Source organism: Kryptolebias marmoratus, linkage group LG12 (genome assembly GCF_001649575.2).
Source record: "Kryptolebias marmoratus isolate JLee-2015 linkage group LG12, ASM164957v2, whole genome shotgun sequence".
Lineage (NCBI taxonomy): Eukaryota > Metazoa > Chordata > Actinopteri > Cyprinodontiformes > Rivulidae > Kryptolebias > Kryptolebias marmoratus.
Window position 1 is genome coordinate 3,583,895 of NC_051441.1, and position 20,585 is coordinate 3,604,479.

Sequence of the window (20,585 nt, forward strand, 5' to 3'; positions counted from 1 at the left end):
CAGTTTTCATTTCTCCGATAAGCCGCGAAGGCGTCACGAGCAGACGGGAACCAATCGCGTGCGACATCCTGCCGGAGAAAGGAGGGGGGGGAGAAAAAAAAAACGGTTCTATTGAAAAGCGAGACGAGGAGCGGAGAAAAACTCACACCGCCGGGCGCCGGGTCCAGCTTCCACCCCCGAAGCCGAGAGAAGGAGCAGAAATATTTAAAACAAGAACAACAATCCGCCTCCAGGCTCCGGGAGAAGAAGTTTGATTATCCGCCGGTGTGCCACAGACAACCAGGGCAGATGGTGAGTGCTCGACCGTTGGTCCTCTCCTCCCTCCGCCGGTCTCCGTTCTGCTTCAGCCTCCTCTCTTTTTATTTGTATTTATTTATTTTTGTGGTCATAGAAGAGGTGAGGTGATGGTGCACCCCCCTCTCCTGGTTATCCAGGAAGGCTGTGATTTATTTATTCACGCCCCTCGGAGTGCTTTTAAATCCCCCCGTGAAGAATCCGCATCCCCCCGCCGCGGCGCTTTTTAAGATGCTAACCGACGGCTAACCTGAAGGCTAATTAAAATCAACAAAACAATCAGATTTCACTTTAAATAATCACACCAAACCATATTATCACTTCTCTCTGGTCAGCAACAACTCAAACACCCCTCCTATGTATTATTAGCCGATTTGTACATTTATTTTTATGCCTAATATTGTTCTGTTTTCATGTTTTTGTTTATTTTTTAGCTACAGTTAGCATCCCTGATGTTAGCACATAAGGTGTAATACCTGACTCATAAATGCACTGTAACAAAAAAAGATAAATACATCAGTAAATATAATGTTGGATTTAGTGAGCAGCTTGGTTTTAAGATCATTCAGTGCTTTAAAAGCATCCTTAACTTTAACTTTATGTTTTGATGAGCAAAATCCATTTAATCTTTGGTTTCTTTAAATTGCTTAAAGGGTTTATTTAGATCTAACAGATATAATCCGGATCATAACCCTGGGATTAAAGTGGATTGGTTCTTGCTGGAACTTGGAGCTAATTTTATTTAAATGTGCACTGAAGCTTTTTTTTTATTTTACCCCCCTTTTGGATGAAAACTGCACACCTGAGGACCAAATCCAGGTGTGTTTTGCAGCCTGTTTGTGTTTAATTCACTGTTTTATCCGCCCCAAGCTCTGCAGCCTCATCAGTTGTTAATTATTCCCCTGACATATGGCTGCAGGGCTTAAGAAGTGTTGTTTTCATCGCCTGCCACCATGACTGGATCGGCTGACAGCTCGGTGATACTTTGGCTCGTCTTTGTTTCCAGTTCTGGTGAAATTAATCCTCGTCTCGTTTCAGTTTTTCCTCCTTCGTTTGCCCTCAGGATAAACCAAAGATGGGGCCTCAGGCGACGCGTACTATGTCTGATTTCACCGCTTTAAAGACGCTGAGACATGATTAAATGTGCATCCAGGAAGTGTCTTATGTCTAAACGTTGAAGAAGGGAGGGCATAATTTCCTGTCAGGGGTTCAAGTTTGAGCCATAAAGCTGCAGCAAAAAACACAAAATCGATGTTTGTGAGCCGGTGCTTTTAAGATGCTTCGTTCCCTTTTTGTCCTGAAGTATAACATCAACTGAGGAAGTCGTCAGTTTACTGTCTTTACGTTCTTCAGGGGAAGAGTCGACTTTCAGTTTCTGTTATACTTTTTAAAACATTTAACGTCATTTTAAATCAAGTTTCCTACTAAAATACATGAAATCCCTTCAAACCAAAATGTTCTGTTTTTATCTTTTTATGATATTTGTAGCTTTTAGCTGCCATTTAGCTCATTCTTGCTGCCACTTTGCTTCTTTTAGCTTACATTCAGCTCCTTTTAGCTGTTCTCCTTGTTGTAACTAACAGCTCAGTTTCGGCTCCTTCAGTTTCTGTAGTTTTTATTTTATTTTTTTTACTAGACGTGGTTTATTTATAAAACAGCCACCAGACAGAGCTCTTCAGTCGTCTGCGGTGCCGGTCCAACAAGCCCGGCTCAGGGAGAACAGAACCCATCTCTCAGCCTGCAGCTAAAGATCATTTAGAAAGCCAAAACATTATGACTATTTTTAATATTTTATTATTATCAGCTGTTGTTTTTTAACTTCCAGGAGCTTAAATCAGTTTAGTGTCTCTGTCTGTCTCTGTCTCTGTCTCTGTCTCCGTCTGTGCCGACCCACTCGGACCTGCAGGCGAGATCGTTTTAGAAACACTCCAGTTTCCCACGGCGTCTTAACGTCTCACATTTTTTAATTATGTTGGACTTTGTGAGCACAGCTTACAGGATTTATTTCCACACCTCGTCCTCGGTCTTGTCCTCTTATTCTTGTCCTCCTGTTCTTGTTTCTTTGTTCTTGTCCCCCTATTCGTGTCCACTCGTTCTTGTCCTTTCATTCTTGTCCTCTTGTTCTTGTCTCCTTGTTCTTGTCCCCTCTTTCTAGTTCTCCTGTCCTTGTCCCTCACAGGTCCTTGTCCTCCTGTCCTTGTCCCTCGCAGGTCTGTGAGGGAACTCCAGCTGCGACTGTGAAGCAGATATTTGCCTGTCAGATTCCTTCTTGCTGCTTGTTCCTCCGGGACTTGACGAGGCGTGTTGTCCTAAATAATTTGATTGTAAAATGTCTCCACGTCCTCGGTCCACGATGACGCTGGTGTCGGGCGTGGCGCTTTTCAAACGTCTCAAATTAGGCCGCAGTTCTTCCGAACATCCAGGTTTTGGTCCCGTGCAGACCTGTTAGTCCGTGTCCTCTGAAATGAAAATCATTTCAGGGTTTAAAGAAGGAACTGAAGTTTCTGCGGCTTCACAGTTTGATGGATAAATCTCACTGTTTACAAATTAGGCGGAAAAAAAAGTTAGTTTTTCTTTCTGTCTATCTGGAAGCAGCCGATTTCTCAGAAATGAGATATGCAAATTACAGAGCAGCTGAAATGTTTTATTATTTCGTTAAATTAACAGATTATCAAAAAGGAAACGTGGAACAGAAAGTTCTAATTCTGTCGCTTAAAGAAGACTTGTTTTAATTTTGAATTATTGGTTTTCCATCATAAGATTTCACAGAAATAATTTCCACGCAGCAGTAATCAGCAGGTTTTAATTCTAACTTCTGCTTTTTAGACGTTTATCTCAATAAACAAACATTCAGCAGGAAGCAGAAAAACGACGTGAACTGAATGCCCTGTGAAACTTGTCCCGTCACCGTTTCTGTCCCACACAGGAAGTTTGGAGGAGGGGAAGTAGCGGCAGACTGGCGTGATGACTCCGCACGCCATCTCCTCCAACCGAACAGTTTCTGTCTCTAAAACTCCAGATTTTAAAAATAAATTTGTCTCTGAACATTCAGAGTTTACTTGCTGCTGTTTCAGGAGTTGGACCGACGTCACGGCTTCCAGAACAAGATTTAAAGATTAAAGCATTCCTTGGAGGAATGCATGTCGCCCGCCTCGTGTTGAGATAATAACGTTACGTGTGATTCTAATTTCAGCTGAGTTAACAAACGACAGCCTCCTGGCTCTCTGTTACCAGTTTTAGTTTAAAGTCGGACGTCGTTTAAACTGTTTGAGTTCGAGTTGCTTCACATTTTTTCGTCCCTTCGTTCCCGAATGGTTACACAACCATCGTGTTTCTAAAAATAAAGACTCGGAGCCTTATTTTGGTGAAACGGCAGAAGGCAGTTTTTAAAACCGTAACACCTCCTTCCCTTTAAAGGACCGGCTGCAGTGAATCGTCCAATAAAGTCATCGATGATTAAATGTTTGTGTTGCAGCGTGTTGACCTCTGTAATACCTGCAGGAGTTTATGGAACAGTTTAATTGACTTGTATTTACAGAAGGAAGCTCCTGTAAACACTGTTTTACTCCCAAACACTCGATTTAGACACTAAAAACACGGTGGAATTCTTTCACAGACAGGAGAGAAGGATTGATGATTTAAAAATATTTGTTTGAATATCCCCGGTGCAGAGTCAGGACCAAACCTGTAAGCTGTTACATGTTACTGTTTAAAGCAGATTGATGCTTTTATGAAAAACATCTCTCTGCACTTTGAAAGCTCGAGTCATATTTGTTTAATCCAAAGAAGGAAACGTTTTGTAAAAATCCAAACTGAAGCAGCTGCAGCCTCAGGCTGAGCAAACAGATATTTAACTCTCAGAAGAGAAAACAGAAAAATATGCGTGTAATTTGATACTTAGGAAGGTATTTCTAAAAGAACAAGGAACTCGTTGCAATCAACCGGGTGTCGCAACGAGCCGAGATTAAGCTGAGGCACGGATGCTGAGAGCCGAAGGTTGAAGCTCTTTTGCAAAAAAGATTTCGACACTTAGCTGAAAGTAATCCTTGTAAGATGTTTATGTCAGCATCACACGCTTGTTTTCTGTTAACAGTTTGTTTCAGACGTTTCTTTGGACTCAAACTGCTCGAGTGGGTAATTTCTTTTATTAAAACATTTAACTCCATTTAAATTAAAATATCCTCAGTTCCTTTAAAAACATTAACTTCGCTCTATTTGTGACTTCTTGTGCTATATTTAGCTTTCAGCTACTTTTGGCTGCCATTTTGCTACTTCTTCTACTTTTAGGTTGTTACAATTAACTTTAGCTACTGTTCTACTACTACTGTTTTTAGCTGCTGTGCTGTTTTTAGCTGCCATTCTGCTCCTTTTAGCCTTTAGCTACAGTTCTGCTACATTTAGCCTGTAGGTAGTTTTGCCATTTTGGGTTTTTACTTGCCTTTTTACCAGTTTTAGCTGCTGCTTTGCTCATTTTAGTGCTTGTTTTAGCTGTTGAACACTGCAGTTTTAGCTTCTTCAACACATTTCAGCTGATATTTAGCTGACTTCACAGAAAATGTCATTTTTTAGTAGCAGTTGAGAAGGTGCTGGAGATAAAGAAAACTATAAAAACTCGTTTTGAACACCTTATGGATTATCTGCCTGTAAGGAGAGTCTCAGGTTTTATCCTTTTTGCTCATTTTGCAGTTAGGTGTTGTTAGCAGACAGTTACAAGAAAGAAACTACAGTAAGTTGACACTTGAGTGACTTACAACTGTCTGTGTGAGTTCCTTGTTAGACAGAGGGAAACGAGTGTGTCGTAAGAGCTTCCTGCCACATCCGGGCTGTTTGGGGGAAACTGAGACGTGTACATATAAGGTAACAGAAGACAGGATGGCACGAGAGATGTTTGTGTTTGTGGAGCGCCTACCGAACCCCTAACATGGTGTCTAATCTCACTGCTGAGTTTCCACCAGGAAAATTTTCGATCAGGTTTCCTTTCATGGCTCCACCGTTTCCACCTTCCTTCAAAGTGAACAAAAAATATCTACTTTTACTTCATGAAAAAGATGAAAGTCGTCTTGTCTCAGCAGCTGAATTAGAGCAACAGGAAGTGGTTTAGCGTGCAGCGTACCCGATAACCCGGAGTGTGTGCCGTCTGGTAGCGAACTGCAGCTCCGAAGAGTAAAAGAGGAGATGGACGAATGTTAGGAAGTGATTCCATCCACAGGAAGATGAATGCTCTCACTGTTAATGAACTAATTGTTACAAAACCTCATCCGGTTGTCCTAACTGCAGACAACACCCTCTCTGTTTGTCCTTATCGTCTGTGCAGGCCTGCTTTTCACAAAGAAATATAAACTATCAGGATCAGTGGCAGAGGAGATAATATTACCATTCAGTTACTCTGATATGTTTGGTTTCACATCAGCCAGCATGGTTTCGTTGTCAGCGTTAACTGGGTTAAAGTTAGACTGATTTACCCAAAGTTCAGCAGTTTTAAACAGACTGAAGCCTAATATTCTGTATGAATCACATACAGTAAATATACTCTAATACAAACAGGTTTCAGAATAAAAGCTGACATTTAAACCACTTTAAATTGTTGCAGTTTCATTTAGTTATTGCCTCTTTTTTATTTTTTTGCTTGACGTTTGGTCTCGTCTGTCATTTAATGGATTGTGGACAGAGAAGTCAGCTCATCTCTTATCTCTGTTTGGAGTATCCTCTCTATCTGCAGCTCTGCTAACGGCCCCAGCTCCGGCAGAACCACCTTACATAAAGGCCTTCCAGCAAAGTCTGCAGCGGAGTTTGGCCGGCCGCCTGTTTCCTGCGTTTAATAACTGGTTGAATGGAAAAGGTTGGCTGCGTCACCAGAAACGTTTTTCTTCGTGGTTCTGCTGAGGGCGGCCCACAGCTCGGCTCTCAGGAGCAGACAGACGGCACCTGATCCGCTCCCCGGGGTGCAGCGGGGCAGATGGATCAGACTGACACGACGAACACGCAGGAAACTAAATATCGATCCTGTTCAGGCTGTTCTGTTAATGATGGTTCCGTACGGTTCTTTGGGCTCTAACTACAGCACACTTTCAGCTATTTGAACTTTTCCTCATTCAGGACAACACAGCTGTGACGTTTGTTTTTTAAATATTTACCTTTATTTAAAAATAATCTTCTCTGATTTTAACTTTAGCTATCATTCTGCTACTTTTAGCTTTTAGCTGCTGTCTTTCCTGTTGAGTCTGCTTTTGTTTTGATCATTTTAAATCTATGAAAACTCATCTAGCATGTAGCGTTTCCCTGGTGTTGGTTTGATCTGACAGGTCAAATATCATAATGTGTGTTTAATGCATTTGTCTTTTCCTTCCCAGGACACCAGAACCAACTCTGAGGAGAAACCTGTCCAGCGATCCAAGGTAACAAACATTTCTCCTTGTTCGTCTGTGTGTTTTACTCGCCCCACTTTGCCGCCGTCAGCCTTTCATCTCACAGGAGAGCAAACAAGGCTTTTCACCGTCGTCTGGTTCTTTTGTTCGCGACATCTTTCATCGTGTCATCGGGTCCAGCTGCCGGTGTGTTAATGAACTGTGTGGATGTGCTCAGTCCTTCAGCTTTAAGACGCCGAAGGAGGTGTGTTCATCGTGTAAGAAGACAGTCTACCCCATGGAGAGATTGGTCGCCGACAACCTGGTCTTCCATTCGGCGTGCTTCTGCTGCAAGCACTGCAAAGCCAAGCTCAGGTGAACCCAGACGCACTCTGTGTTGGTTCTGTGTGAGTGTTTGACAAACTCCTCGCTCTGACGTTAACCTGCCGTCCTCCCTGCAGCCTGGGCACCTTTGCAGCTCTTCAGGGCGAGTTTTACTGCAAACCGCACTTCCAGCAGCTTTTCAAGAGCAAAGGGAACTACGACGAGGGCTTCGGGCGCAAGCAGCACAAAGAGCTCTGGGCCTCCAAGGAGACAGATAATATAACCAAGTCACCGTAGACGCCGTCCGACTGTTTCCCACCAGAGATCTGCCTCTTCCTGTTCCTCCTTCAGCAGATTACGATACACGCATTCCTCACTTAAATCACACACACACACACACGCTTTTTAAACGCCACCGCCAGACACGAAACACACATTTTTAAAATACATTCAGTTTTCTTGATCATTTTATTAATTTTCCTTGAATTACTTTCCAGTTACCAGTTAGGAACTGGTAATTGATCGTGACCAAAACAGGAAGTGTATCAAAACATAATTAGAATTTTATTTTTGAATCGTAAACATAATTTGCACCATTTTGTTTTGTCGTGAACTACTCTTACTGTACGCTCAGGCAAACGTTTCAAACCGGTTTCAGTGCATCAGTGTTTGCAGCAGAGCATGCACTCAGGTCAGTTTTTACCCCGACCATCAAGAAAAAGGTTCAGATCTCCCGTTTTCCCCCGTTCTAACACGTAATCGTTTCAGTTGTCTGTCTGATCAAACAGGGTACAGAGTACTGTAGAAGAACCGCGCACATCGACAACAGCTCACCTCGTGTTTTTGCAGTTATTTTTATTAATCCTCAATTCATCAAGTAGTTATTTTACTTTAAATGAGCGCTCTCAGTCTTGTTTTTGCATGTCGGTGTGACTGAATGAAACACTGCATCCATCGCTCGTGTTGTGAATGGTCGTGTTTCATTGACGCATTGGAAACAATTTCTTAGATGAGAAACTGGTTTTGTATACTACCTGTAAATAGATCTGTGGATTGTGATTACTTCCCGCTTCGCCGCGCTCTCACTTTGCACAACTAGGCGCCGTTTTCCGTCACCGTGTTGAAAATCAACAACAAACCGAGGCTTCGTCTTGAACCTTTTAGATGTAACTGTAAATGTTTGATTTAAAGAATTCATAAATGACGAGACGAGACGAACCTTCAGAAAGTTTCGCAGTTTTGCTTCTTTGTTGTCTCGAGCATGATAGTCGTTTAATGTCTAAACTGGGTGAGCGTCGATGTGGAGGTTTGAATCCTAAATGCTGGGAGAATAAAAGTCAGCTGGACTTCTGATTTTATCGCCCGCCGCCGAAGGATTCACAGCTGATTAATCACATTCAAGATGGCCGCCACAGCTGAGCAACTGTACCAAACACGCAGATGGCTGTAACTCAGTCAGTGTCACAAACGCTGAGGTCGGATTTGCTGTGGTTGTAGCTGAGAGTCATCCCGACCTCACGTCTCACACTTTTACAAGAGTTTAAATCTCTGCCCTGAAGGGCGGCGGGCGATAAGCATTCCTTCAAGGAGTCTGTGTTTGAAGCTGTAAAACAAATCTATGATTACATGATGTTTATTTAGTGATATTAGTACCACGTCTGTGCATTCGTCCCTCTCAGTTCTGTTGGTTTTTATTATTATTATTCTCCGGGTTCATCAGCTTCGCACGCGGACCTATTGTTAATAAAATACTAGTTTTATAATTGGTGTATGGATCGCTGGTCCCCTGATGTGTGCCTGCAGGCGCACAGCTCCCCCTGCTGGAGAAAGTGTGAAAGAAAGGGAATTCATCCGCTCATCAACTCAACATGGCCTTTTTGAATATGTTGCCTCGGTCTTCAGTGCAGCTGCTGCACATCGACTGCTTCTCATCCTTTTTTAATTGTAAAAGCTTTTTTAAAACTTGTTCTCACGTTTATCTTTCCTCGAATACAATCTGAAGCCATTAAAATGTCTCATTTTATAAAAACGTGGGAGTGTTTCAGACGGCTGAATGATATGAAGGTTTACTGTGAATCTGAGCATGCTGTGCAGAAAAGAGGGTTGAACTGAAGATGATGTTTTTTGTTTTTCTTTTTTTAAGCCTTAGAAATAAATAGCTGGACTCATTGTGTGAAATCATCATTCGTACGCGTTCACCGAACCAGCAGCTTATTCTTTTAGTGTAAAATAACCCATTTGTCGTCGTTTTAACTTTGGAATCGTCCTCTGGATCACAGAGAACGTGTCTTAACGAACGCCGTCGTCATCGTTTTACCACAGTTTGCCATGGTACTGCAACGAAATCTGTGAATTTGTGTTTTTATTGTCAAAGCAGACAAGGTAAACTTTACACAGGTGCCCAGAGGCTCAGGTGGATGTTTTAATGTTAAACCTGTGAGTCATTACGTGTCTGTGATAAACTTCCTCTGTTACGGCTGTCGTCACCGAGACGTGATAAATGTGGAAGGAGGAGGCCTTACAGCAAAAAGAGTCTGTTTACCCCTCAACTCCTCCGGCGTCTGTTGGTTCGCCCCGTTTTTACATCGATACACAATCTTTGTTTTTAATTATGATTTTTTTTGTTTTTTTACATGCTTTTGAAAATAAAATAAAATGCTGGTGTTGATTTATTGCTGTGGTTTTGTGGTTTGTTGAATCAGTTTTCCTCTGACTTTGTTGATTCCTTTCACCACAGATAAAGAAGACAATAATTTGATAAATTTTACAAACATTGAGCTAAACTTTGATGTGGTAGTAGCTGAGAGTTATCCTGACAGCGCCAACACGAGGCCTCATGAGATATCGCACAAGATCACAAGGTTTGACCCGGATCCAAGCAGCTGAAATGAGCTTCCTCAGGCCCGGCTCGGCCTTAGAGAGGAGGTGGGGAGCTCGGAGCAGAGCTGCTGCTTCTCCTCAACGAAAGGAGTCAGCTGAGGTGGTTCATCTGATCAGGACACCTCCCTTGGGAGGTTTTTCCGGGCATGTCCAACTGGGAAGAGACCTCAGGGCGGACCGAGAACTTCCTGGAGGGATTATGTATCCTCTCTGCTCTGGGAACACCTTGGGATCCTCCAGGAGGATCTGGAGAGTCTCTAAGAAGACTCCAGATCCACAAATAAGCGACAGAAGATGGATGGAAGGTTTGATCAAAATTAGTCAAAATATGGGGCATAAAATGCGGCGGGTGATATCTATTCTTTTTTGGAGCGGTAGCCCTTTAATTAATCACGTTTTTATTCCAGTATAAAGGCAGAGAATCCACGCAGCGCCGGTGGTTACGATTCTCCGACAGTTTTCAACGCCTCACTGACGTCACAGATGCTCCGCCCCCTCCCTCCCCTCTCTAATAACCTGCGCGCGCGCCCGCAGAAAAAATCTCTACCGAGTAACAGCGCGTCCCCGCGGCCCCGCGGTTTACCGACCAGAGAGCCGCCCGGTGGAGTTCGTCCCGGGTCGTTACGAGTGTGTGGACACACGGAAAACACGCGTCCGTGGGGCGGGACAGTGGGGGACAGCGGGGGACAGAAGTTTTTCGGGACACTCGAAGAAGAATCGCGGGTTCCGGTGGCGCCTCGACGCTGTCAGGAAGTTTGACGCAGTCTCTCGGAGGCTGTTTTGTCGCTTTTTGTTTTGGTTGTGAAAAAGCGCTTATTTTATTTTTACTTTTTTTTAAAAAAAGTTTATCCCGGCTGCAGGATGCGCAGCTTTAAACTTTAAAGTTTTTATCCGGATTTTCAAAACGCCAGCCCGTAGAAGAAACTCTTTCCTTAAAGTGTTTTTAATGCGTAATTGGAGTTTTGTTGTGATTTCCAACAGTCGGGTCGGGCCCTGAAGTACTCGCATGATCGGGTTTTCAGCGCCTTTATGAGGTTAAAAAACTGTTTGTTTGTTTTTTATAAAAGCTGCTAAGATGAACCCACAGATGGTAGATCTGTCTGTCAGGGGAGCCTGAAAACATCCAGGGAGAATTACCAAACATGTTTTGGAAATTTGAGTTTTCCAGAGATCCCGGGCTGCAGCTGGGATCAGATGTAGGATTTTCCACAGGAACATTTATTTGGAGCTCGCAGCCTTTCTGATTTGTTTTTTTTTTTGGACTTTGTTGTTTGGTTTTAACTGTCCGGGACAGCCCCCCCCCCATCCCTGTGGGGGAGGGAGGGTTAGCCACCTCCATCACCCATGGTGGTGCCTTCACTGACACGCCTTCTCTCCATGGACCTGGGCGACAGCAGCAGATCTGCCAGGTGAGACGGTTCGTTTCTGACTTTGCAGGTCGCCTCCAGGCATCGTTTTCGTCCTGAGCGGCGCGTTGTGGCGACCGTGGGAAGGAATGACTCCAGCAGAACCGGGCTGGGGTGGGCGGAGCTGGGGTCTGAGAGGACAGGAAGTTGAAATGCAGCCCCAGCGTGGATGGTCTGCAGCCGTTCCGCTCCATTCCTCCGGCGCAGGATGGTGACGTAAGAGTTTAGACGAAATGCGACGTGACTGAGGTCGCTTCGAAGGCGTAGATTTATATGCCTCCTCCGACCGATCGCTGTTCCAACAGTCTGTCTGTTAGCAAAATATTTCACGAACCACTCGGATGAATTTAGGTGAAACTCTCAGAACCTGAGCCGGCGCAGAAACGGCTGAAACGCCGTCAGTTTTACAGACACTGAGCTAAAACTTGGCGTGGTAGTAGCCGAGAGTCATCCTCAAGCGCTAACGGGTCGGAACATTTCGCCAGATCACAGATTGAGGTTCGACCAAAATTCAAACAGGCTGAGATGAAGTTGGATTAAACTCAGTAAAAGTATGTTTTTAGTTCGCAGAAGAACCAACGTTTTATCTTGAAGCTATGAATAAAGAGTAGGTCCAGAACCGGCCCGGTTTTGGACATATTTTCCATACATCCGTCTGTTTTCCGTTGTAAAAACACAGGAAGCCTGGAAGCGCGGCGATGCCAAAGCCAGCAGTCTCGCCTCTTTTTGTCGATTCTGAAATATGTAAATTCGTCGGGTCGCCCTAAACCAGAAGCACATGTGCACCTGAAACGGGAGAGGCGTCTGGTCGGGTCGGGTCGGGAGTCCAGATGCACCTCTGGCTCCGAGACGAAGAGGACCTCGGCTCAGACTAAACAGCCTTCGGAGCAGACGGAGGACTGAGCGCCGAGGAAAATCCGTCTAAATCCTCCCGGTCCTGGAAACGTGATACAAGGAAAATAAATCGGGCCGGTCGGTTCAGAGTCGCCTTGTTCTCAATTGAATTCCCCACATTCCACACCGGAGGGTCATTAAACTCCGCCGAAGGTGGAGGGAGGAGAGGGGAAGGCCATTGGTTATTATTTAAACGACTCTGCCGGTGAAGCAGTGAGAGTCACCACTTCATAAAGTCCGGGGTTCTCTGTGGGTCAGAACACGCCACAGCTGGAGCGGTTCTGGCGCCCACTCCGGCGGCTGGACCATCTGCGAGCAGCGGAAACTTTAAAGCGCTGCGGTCACGCTCTGCCGGCCGCAGACGGACGTTCCCGGCATTCCTGCGGGTGATTATTACCCAGAAATCCTCAGCATCGGTACGGAAGGTGCCTCAGGTGCCTCGGCTGCTGATTCTGAGCGCAGAACTTTAACCTTTCCCCCTCTGAGACTGTGGATCTGGACAGATGTCCCCTCCTGTCCCGTCCTCAGGCTCTGGTTGTCTCCTTGTCTCTTCGACCGGAGTTGACCCGACTCGAGTCAGACCCGGTTTGTGGAGCGGACCGAGTCCAAGTTCCAACATCAGCTTCATAAATGAGCTAAACTGAGAAGAAACGGCTGCTTCCTGATCTGTGAACCTAAGATAAGCTAAAAGCTAACTGAAACCAAAGGCTAAAAAGTAGCATTAATGATAAAAATGCAGAGTTTTGACTGAAACGATGTTTTTGAAACAACTGAAGAGATCTGATGTGTTTCTATGAGGATAATATTTATAAAAAGTTAAATATCTGTAAAAAGGATCACGTTCATAAAGTAAAAAGTTGGAGCTCCGTCTCCTGAAGGAGCTGAATGTTTTCATTTCTGAATTAAAACAAAGTTTTTAGGAGTAATTAGATCCAATCATGAGTAAGACGAGCAGATCGCAGCTCCGGTGTTTCTCAGATTTGACGGCCTCTCAGGAAAGTGTCGGTCGAAGTTCTGAGATGCTCTCGTCCTTCGAACCTCTGGTTGCCTCGGCGACGTCTCTAACGATGCTAACGTGCTTGTGTTTGGCAGCGCAGGCTGTAGGCGGTTCGGCCCATCGGAGGCAGAAGTCTGAAGACGGGTTTGAGGACCGATCGCAGCCAGGATGAGTAAGTCTGCTCCTTCTTGGTTTTATCCTAAACGGACATTCGGTGCCGGTCTGCGGCTCCTGACACGGTCAGGAGGAGGACTGGGTTCTGGTTCCCTGCTGGATGATGTTTGTCCAAACCTGAGATCCAACATGGGAACCGGCGTCTCCAACCCAGATCCTCTGTTTTTGTCCTCTGCAGACGAGAGGCAGGCTCTCCACTCCATAATGAAGGACCTGGTCGCCCTCCAGATGACGCGGCGCCAGCCGGTGTTTTCGTACGACAGCGGCAAACCGAAGACGGCGGCGGCGCAGGCTAACAGACAGGTGTGGCCCTGTTTCAATATCAGACAAATCGGATTTTATTTCTGTGTAAATTCTGATTGCTGAAGAGGCTGAAACTGACTTGTTAACGCTAAAAGAGGCGGAGCTTTAGCTCAAAGCTGAAAGTAGCGAAACGCCATCCTGAAGCAGCTTTTAGCGAGCCTGGAATGAGAGGCAAAGTAGCAAAACGCTAATTTAAAGTTGCAAAAAGTTAGCCATAACGTTACCGTGTTTTCCGCACTACAGGGATTATAAGACGGAGTTTCGCTGAAAGGTCCATTTTCAAACTTTTGTCACATATAAGGCGCGTCGTCGTGAACCTCCCGATTTTTTGTAACTTGACGCGGACCTCATGTGCCGCTCCATTCAAAATGGAGGATTTCGGTGCTCTAGCGGAGCTGGTTCGTCTGTATCAGCATTTTTATGATCCCTCTGTGAGAGATCCCAAAGATAATCAAACGGTTCTAAACTTACGGAAGGATACGGCTCCGACGTAAGCACCGCTCGCTGTGGGCGGAGCCTGCGCGACTATAACTGAGCCTTAATGCTGCGAGCGCCGCGGCTTTGTAGTTTAACCAAAACATCACGACTTCTTAAATATATAAGGCGTCATTTTTTGTGGAAATTGAAGGCTTTAAGTTCTTATAGTCCGTAAAATACGGTAAATTAGAAAAAGTTTAGCTGAAAGCTACTTTTAGCTTCTATCTACTCTGAAGTATGATGTTTGTTTTGATGTTTTAAACATTTAGGAGCTAAAAGTAGCACAATGGTAGCTGGTGAAAGGCTAGCTGAAAGTAGCAGAAGGTTAGTTACAATTAAAAAGAATTTAAGGTAGAAAAAAGAGCAATGTTTTCTGGAAACAACTGAAGGGATTTTGATGTATTTCTATGGAGGAAATATTTGCAAAGAAGGTAAAAAAGTTACAAAGACCAAAAGTCTCAGCAAAGATCTCCTGGATGAGCTGAAATGTTTGCCTAAAACAGCACAAAAAGAAATGATTCGATTGGTTGGAAAAATAAAAACTGATGCATCGTTCGGGATTAATAATAAGTTTATTTTAACACCTGAGTGAAAGAGCTGGAAGTTAAAAACTTGTGAAAACTTTCAAAAAGCTCAGATTTCTTCCCTGACCTTCGGTTTCCAACCTGAACTGATCAGATTCCAGGAGTTTTCTTTCTTCTTCTGTTAAAAAAACCGTCAGCCAAAGAAAATATTGTCACCAATCCAGGATTGTTTTAAAAAATAATAATAATTTCTTACAAATGTTACGTCAGAAAATGAGTGAAATTTACATCTCTGCAGAGTTTGTGTTGCTTGTGGCTCCAGAGGGTTTCCTTTAAAATAAAAAAAAGTCATTATTAAAGTTTAAATTTCCTGGTTTTTAGGAGTTTGTGAGATTGCAGCTGCCAGCGATGCTCAGAATCCCGAATCCGCTGCCAGTTTGTAATTTTTACATAAATGTTTCTGTGTAAACTTTCCAAAGAAAAAGGAGGAGCTGGTCGACGCAGTTTGTTACGTTTGGATCGAACCGAGTCGGATCATCTCTCTGTTTCCAGTCGATCCTGGCTTCTCTTTCCTATTTACTGATTTGTCTCCAGCCAATGTTCCCGGGGGCAAAAAAAGGGGCAAATCAGTGTGTTTTTTTCTGCCTTTTGAGGAAATTAACCTCTAATAATAAGAGCGGGAGCTGGTTTAAGCAGGAAAATGAACTCTTTAACCTCTTTAATTTTGTTTTTTTTGTCCTTTTAGGACGACGTCAGGATAAAGTTTGAGTACTCAGGAGAGAGGAGGTGAGTTTTAGCTCATAACTCGGCAGGTCGGGTCAACGCTCTCAGAGTTTAGCTTATGTAGACGTGAGAGCTGGAGGTCAACACGTTCCCGACGTGCACGAGGAAGCCGGCTGGTATGCGAGCTGGAGAGCGGAGCGGGAAAAGACTGCGGTCCGCTCGAAGCTTCCAGCGCTAACCACAAATATGCAAAGGTGTACTGAGAGGAATCTGCAGCCGCTCGTGTGTATTTTATGAGTCAGAAGCTGTTTTTCCCCCAGCTGCTGTAAATCTCCTGTAATCTGTGCGTCTGCCTGATTCCTCTCTCGCTCTCTGCAGAATCTTGATGTTCGGAAGGCCGGTGCAGTTTGAGGACATTCAGCAGAAAGTCGAGAGCGTGTTCGGGCAGCAGTTAGACCTCCATTATTTGAACAACGAGGTGAACGTTTAAAACCTTCCCTGTCCTCTCGTCTGTTCACGCCAGCAGTTCGCGGTTTAGTTCGCTTGCTGCCGTCTTCCTCGTTTTTCAGTCCCGTATCAGGTTTTCTTTAACTCTGATCTTTGAATAATTCAGGTTTAAAAAGGCTCTTTGTTACCAGCAGTCTGTCACTAAAACACTATTTATTTCCTTTAGTTATGAAAAATAAGAAATCTAACACAGTTTGACAGACAGGAAGTAAAATCCCAGAGTTATCAGCTGATGGATGAAACATTTCTCAGGTCTTTGCTATTTTCTTTTATTCCTTAAAGATGATTTTAATGAAAGGTAAACAGATTTTAGGCCTTATTTGTTTCTTTTCCACAAAATGTCTCTTTCCCTGTTTCCTGTTCTGATCAGGACTGAACTGAAAATGGGTGAAAAAGCAGCCAAAGTCCAAAATAAAAGCTTTAAAAGACATAAAGCTCAGAGAAATACTGATCGAGATAAATAATCGAGGTCAGGAGTCTTTGCAGCTTTTGTTTTGTGGGTCAAAAACAGAAAAGTTTGGGTCGGATTGATGCTTTTCTTTCTTACATTCTGATGATTTCTTTGTTGTTTAATTATTAATGCAGATGTCCATTCCTCTGAGGGGACAGGACGACCTGGACAAGGCAGTGGACCTGCTGGACAGAAGCTCCAACATGAAGAGCATCAGGATCCTCCTCCTCGCTCCGAAGCAAAGCAACGTGAGGCGTCCTGTTGCACCACCGCCGTTTCCTCAGCTCAGAGTCCTGTTGTGAAAAACCCGAGTTCCTTGTTGTTTTATTTTTAGCAGTCGTTCAGTCGTGTTTCTCCTCCTCCCGTCCCGTCGCTGCAGGCCGCCTCCGTTTCTCACCACGCGTCCTGCAAGCAGGTGAGGATCAAGTCTTCGCAGTCCGCCGGAGACGTCAGCGCCGTCTTCCAGTCCTCCGAGCCCAGGGGGCGCCACCTTTCAACAGGTGTGTGTTTAACTCGCTCAGAGTCTCTGCTTTTAGTGTCAGCATGGTTTAAAACGAGTAAAGAATCGTTTAAATAACATCTGGTTCCAGGTTACGTCTCGGCTTCCTCGTCTGTCGCCTACTTTTCCTTTCTTTTTCTCGCCGATCCTTTCTGCTTCCCCTTTCCTGCGAAGGATCCTCTTCCTTTCTCCTGTCCACCATAAGTGGACAAAGCTAGCTGGACTGCAGCCAATCAGATTACAGCATTTCTGTTACAGAGTCGGAGAAGTGGCCTGATTTGTTTTCACGAAGAGAAAAAATGGGCTTTCTTTTCTGAGTGTTAATGTTGGATGTTTCTCTCATTTGTTGCTTTTTTTAAGACAGAATCCTAATTTTTGTGGCTCAGGAGAGAAACCGATGTGTTACTAATCATTGCAGTTACTTTCAGCTCAGAGGAAGAAGATTACATGGCTTAAAAAATGATGATGCAGCTTCCAATTATCGAAGCCTCAGAGGCTAAAGATGCTTATAGACGAGTCCTTACCACCACCAAGTACCAATACATGTACTAATACATGTACTAATACAAGTGTTTACACTTGTTACAATTAGCAGAACCTCTAAATACAGATGTAATCCATTCTAACGGGTGATTTGTATGTTGAAAGCTCTTTAAGCAGCTGCTCAGACTCGTCAGTGACCCGTGGTGGAAGACTGATAACCACAGGATGCTGCAGATTGATTTTTATTTTTAAATATATGCTCATAATTTCTGATTCAAGGTTCTCAGAGCACAGGGCGAAGCTCGCCGCCTCCGGGGTATGTGCCTGAACACCAGCAGAGGATCGCCCGCCAAGGTTCATACACCAGCGTAAACAGCGAGGGGGAGTTCATCCCGGAGACCAGCGATCAGTGCGTGAGTCGTCTCGCCTCGGAGCGGGGACCGCATCGGTCCAGGAGTGGGTTACATTAGAGCAGGGGTGGGCATTCCTGGTCCTCAGGGCCGCCATCCTGCAGGTTTTACTTGTTCCTCTGCTCCAACACACCTGATTTGAATCAATGGGTGATTAACAGGCTTCTGCAGAACATGAAGAGGTGATTTAACCACTGAATCAGGTGTGTTGGAGCAGAGAAACAAGGAAAACATGCAGGACGGTGGCCCTGAGGACCAGGATTGGACACCCCTGTGTTAGAGTCTGCAGGGAGGGGCTGAAAACGAGTCCCTTTTTGCAAAATGAATAAGTTGTGCTTCAATAGCTCACTGTGGAATAAAACTTAAATTTCTCCGTGTGAGATTAGGGCTCGTTTTCCCGTCTATAAGCAGAACGCTCTTGTCCATGAAGAATCCTCTCCTTTGCGCTCAGGTCCTGGATCCCTGGAGCAGCGCGGAGAATTCGGTTTCTGGAAGCTGTCAGTCTCTGGACAGCAGCTCAGACAGGTGATGGTTTGTGGATACGCCTGAACGTAGTCTGTTTGGTTTTGGAAATGGTCTGAATGCCTCTTTACTCCGCTCTCACAGCCTCTCGCTGAGGAAGTCCCGGATGCACCGAGCAAAGAGCCACCCAGACAATCGTCAGGAGTTCTCAGGTGAGAAACAGACGCCCAAGTTTCCCACGGACATGGAAGCTTATCAGCTAAATCAGTCATTTAATGAAGATTTGATCCAGTTTTTACGCTAACATGACTTGTGAATCTGCTTGCAGACAGAGAGAATCACGTTTACGACAGAGTAGCAGGGAAAGGAGGCACCTATCCTCGGAGGTACCACGTCTCCCTGCACTACAAGGACCACAGTGAAGGTAAGAACCTCTGCGGTTTGTTCACCGGCTGCCGTCGTTTCCTCCTGTGACGTTTTCTCCTCGCTCCTCCAGGCCGTCGGACATTTCCTCGCATCCGCCGCCCCCAGGGGAACCTGTTCACCCTGGTGCCCTCGAGGCGGTCGCTGAACGGCAGCGAGGAGAGTCTGGGCAGCTGGCAGCTGGTCGACACACAAGGCCGGCTGCGTCCGCTGGATCGATCCGTCCCCCACAAGTGTGAGTAACACATCGAGTTGTTTGAAAGAGACACAGAGAAGGCCATGCTGACTGTGTTCAGGTTTAAAGAAAGATCTGGGTGGAATCTGCTGACATGTTAGAAAGTAAAAGTGTTCTTTTTTTGTTTCCCGTCAGCGCCCAGTGCTCCGGTGACGTGGCGTCGGGGGAAACTCTTGGGTCAGGGAGCGTTTGGCCGGGTGTACCTGTGCTACGACGTCGACACCGGGAGGGAACTGGCTGCCAAACAAGTCCACTTTGACCCGGGAAGTCCTGAAACCAGCAAGGTGCGACGGAAAACTGCAACGTTATTTTTAAACTTCTGACCAAAACAAACACGACGCTGTCTTAATCTGGAAACTCTAACATGAATCTTTTTTAACGCGTGCTGCAAAGAAACGTCCTCTCAGACGTTCATTCACATTAAAGCTCAACTGCTTCTGTTAACACGTAACTCATTTTATAACCTATAAATGATAACATTTCTGTTTGTTTGTTGTAAAATAAATGAGTGTCCAGCAGGATGAAACTACTTCTGCTCTGTTACAAGCTTTGTTTACTCTCCAGTTAAAAACAAAACAACTCGTCTGCAGGAAAGAAATCTAACAACAGAACAAAGAGAATATCTCCACACACACACACACACACACACACACCCCTCCGCTCGGACCTCCCTCTTCCCCGTTTTAGTGTCTCTTCCTGTTTGCTGGACAGAAAACATGTCGCGTCACTTCCTGTGTCTTCGAGGTGCTGAGTTATTGTTGCCGTGCTGGAGGGGCACACACACACACACACACACACACACCCTGCCTGCAGCAGATCATAGCGAACCAAACTGGCCTCTGAGTTTGGGGTTAGTTTGTGTCTCTCAGACGTCCCGTCCTGTCCTCGGTCGTTCTCTGAGGGAAACACAGGAACTGTGTTCAGCTGCTTTCTGCGTTTGTTGTTTACATGTTTCCAGTTGCGTTTCTGTTTATATTTTTCCTCCTTCTTCATGTTTCCGTACAGGAGGTCAGCGCTCTGGAGTGTGAAATCCAGCTCCTGAAGAATCTGCACCACGAGCGCATTGTTCAGTACTACGGCTGTTTGAGGGACCACAACGAGAAGACCCTCACCATCTTCATGGAGTACATGCCCGGGGTACGTTCCTGTTCGACCCGCTCGTGGAGCGGGGATTGTTCTTTTCAGATCAGCATCTGGAAGCCTTTTCCTCAGCTGCTGTCTTAGAGTTCAGTCACATGAATTAGGGGTGTGTGATATCTTTAATATGCACGATATCCAATCACACCTGAGCTGTATTAGAGCCCGTTCACACCTGGTTCGTTGAGTCTGAAAACGTTTTCACTCAGGAGCCCTTCTATCCGCTTACAGAACACAATCTGTCAAGAGCCTCGATGTAGATCAGGGGTGTCCAGTCCTGGTCCTGGAGGGACACCGTCCTGCAGGTTTTAGATGCGTCCCTGCTCCTCAGGAGGTCTTCAGGTTCTGCAGAAACCTGTTAGTCACTCAGATCAGGCGGGTCAAAGCAGAGAAACATCTAAAACCTGCAGGACGGCGGTCCGGGACCAGGACTGGACACCCCTGATGTAGAACCTCCTGCTGAACTGACGTGACCCCTCACAAAATCAATCCATCCATCCACCCATCCATCCATCCATCCATCCATCATCCATCATCCATCCAACATCCATCCTCCATCATCCATCCATCATCCATCCATCTATCCATCCATCATCCATCTATCCATCCATCATCCATCATCCATCCATCATCCATCC

The 20,585-nt window shown here is 45.1% G+C and overlaps 2 protein-coding genes across 2 annotated transcripts in view; both read left to right on the plus strand.

Moving 5' to 3' along the window:
- The first annotated feature begins 99 nt into the window (after positions 1-99).
- Positions 100-9,635, plus strand: limd2 (LIM domain containing 2). Its single transcript, XM_017419513.3, has 4 exons — positions 100-291; positions 6,645-6,689; positions 6,877-7,013; positions 7,100-9,635. The coding sequence occupies exons 1-4, from the start codon at positions 289-291 to the stop codon at positions 7,257-7,259; spliced, it is 345 nt and encodes a 114-aa protein (XP_017275002.1). The 5' UTR covers positions 100-288; the 3' UTR covers positions 7,260-9,635.
- A 729-nt stretch (positions 9,636-10,364) lies between these two features.
- map3k3 (mitogen-activated protein kinase kinase kinase 3) overlaps positions 10,365-20,585 on the plus strand; it is a 14,515-nt gene continuing 4,294 nt past the window's right edge. The window contains exons 1-14 of the mRNA XM_037978688.1: positions 10,365-11,251; positions 13,240-13,311; positions 13,492-13,616; positions 15,363-15,403; positions 15,719-15,818; positions 16,433-16,546; positions 16,678-16,798; positions 17,560-17,693; positions 18,142-18,215; positions 18,297-18,364; positions 18,481-18,576; positions 18,649-18,810; positions 18,946-19,094; positions 19,816-19,947. Coding sequence (XP_037834616.1) covers positions 13,308-13,311; positions 13,492-13,616; positions 15,363-15,403; positions 15,719-15,818; positions 16,433-16,546; positions 16,678-16,798; positions 17,560-17,693; positions 18,142-18,215; positions 18,297-18,364; positions 18,481-18,576; positions 18,649-18,810; positions 18,946-19,094; positions 19,816-19,947 — 1,320 coding nt within the window. The 5' untranslated portion in view covers positions 10,365-11,251; positions 13,240-13,307. The remainder of the gene's footprint in view (positions 11,252-13,239; positions 13,312-13,491; positions 13,617-15,362; positions 15,404-15,718; positions 15,819-16,432; positions 16,547-16,677; positions 16,799-17,559; positions 17,694-18,141; positions 18,216-18,296; positions 18,365-18,480; positions 18,577-18,648; positions 18,811-18,945; positions 19,095-19,815; positions 19,948-20,585) is intronic.

Bases quoted from the DNA above. Each gene is read 5' to 3' on its own strand.
- limd2 (XM_017419513.3), top strand. The intron at 6,690-6,876 runs GTAACAAACATT...GGATGTGCTCAG, and splicing joins AACCTGTCCAGCGATCCAAG to TCCTTCAGCTTTAAGACGCC. The intron at 7,014-7,099 runs GTGAACCCAGAC...TCCTCCCTGCAG, and splicing joins CACTGCAAAGCCAAGCTCAG to CCTGGGCACCTTTGCAGCTC.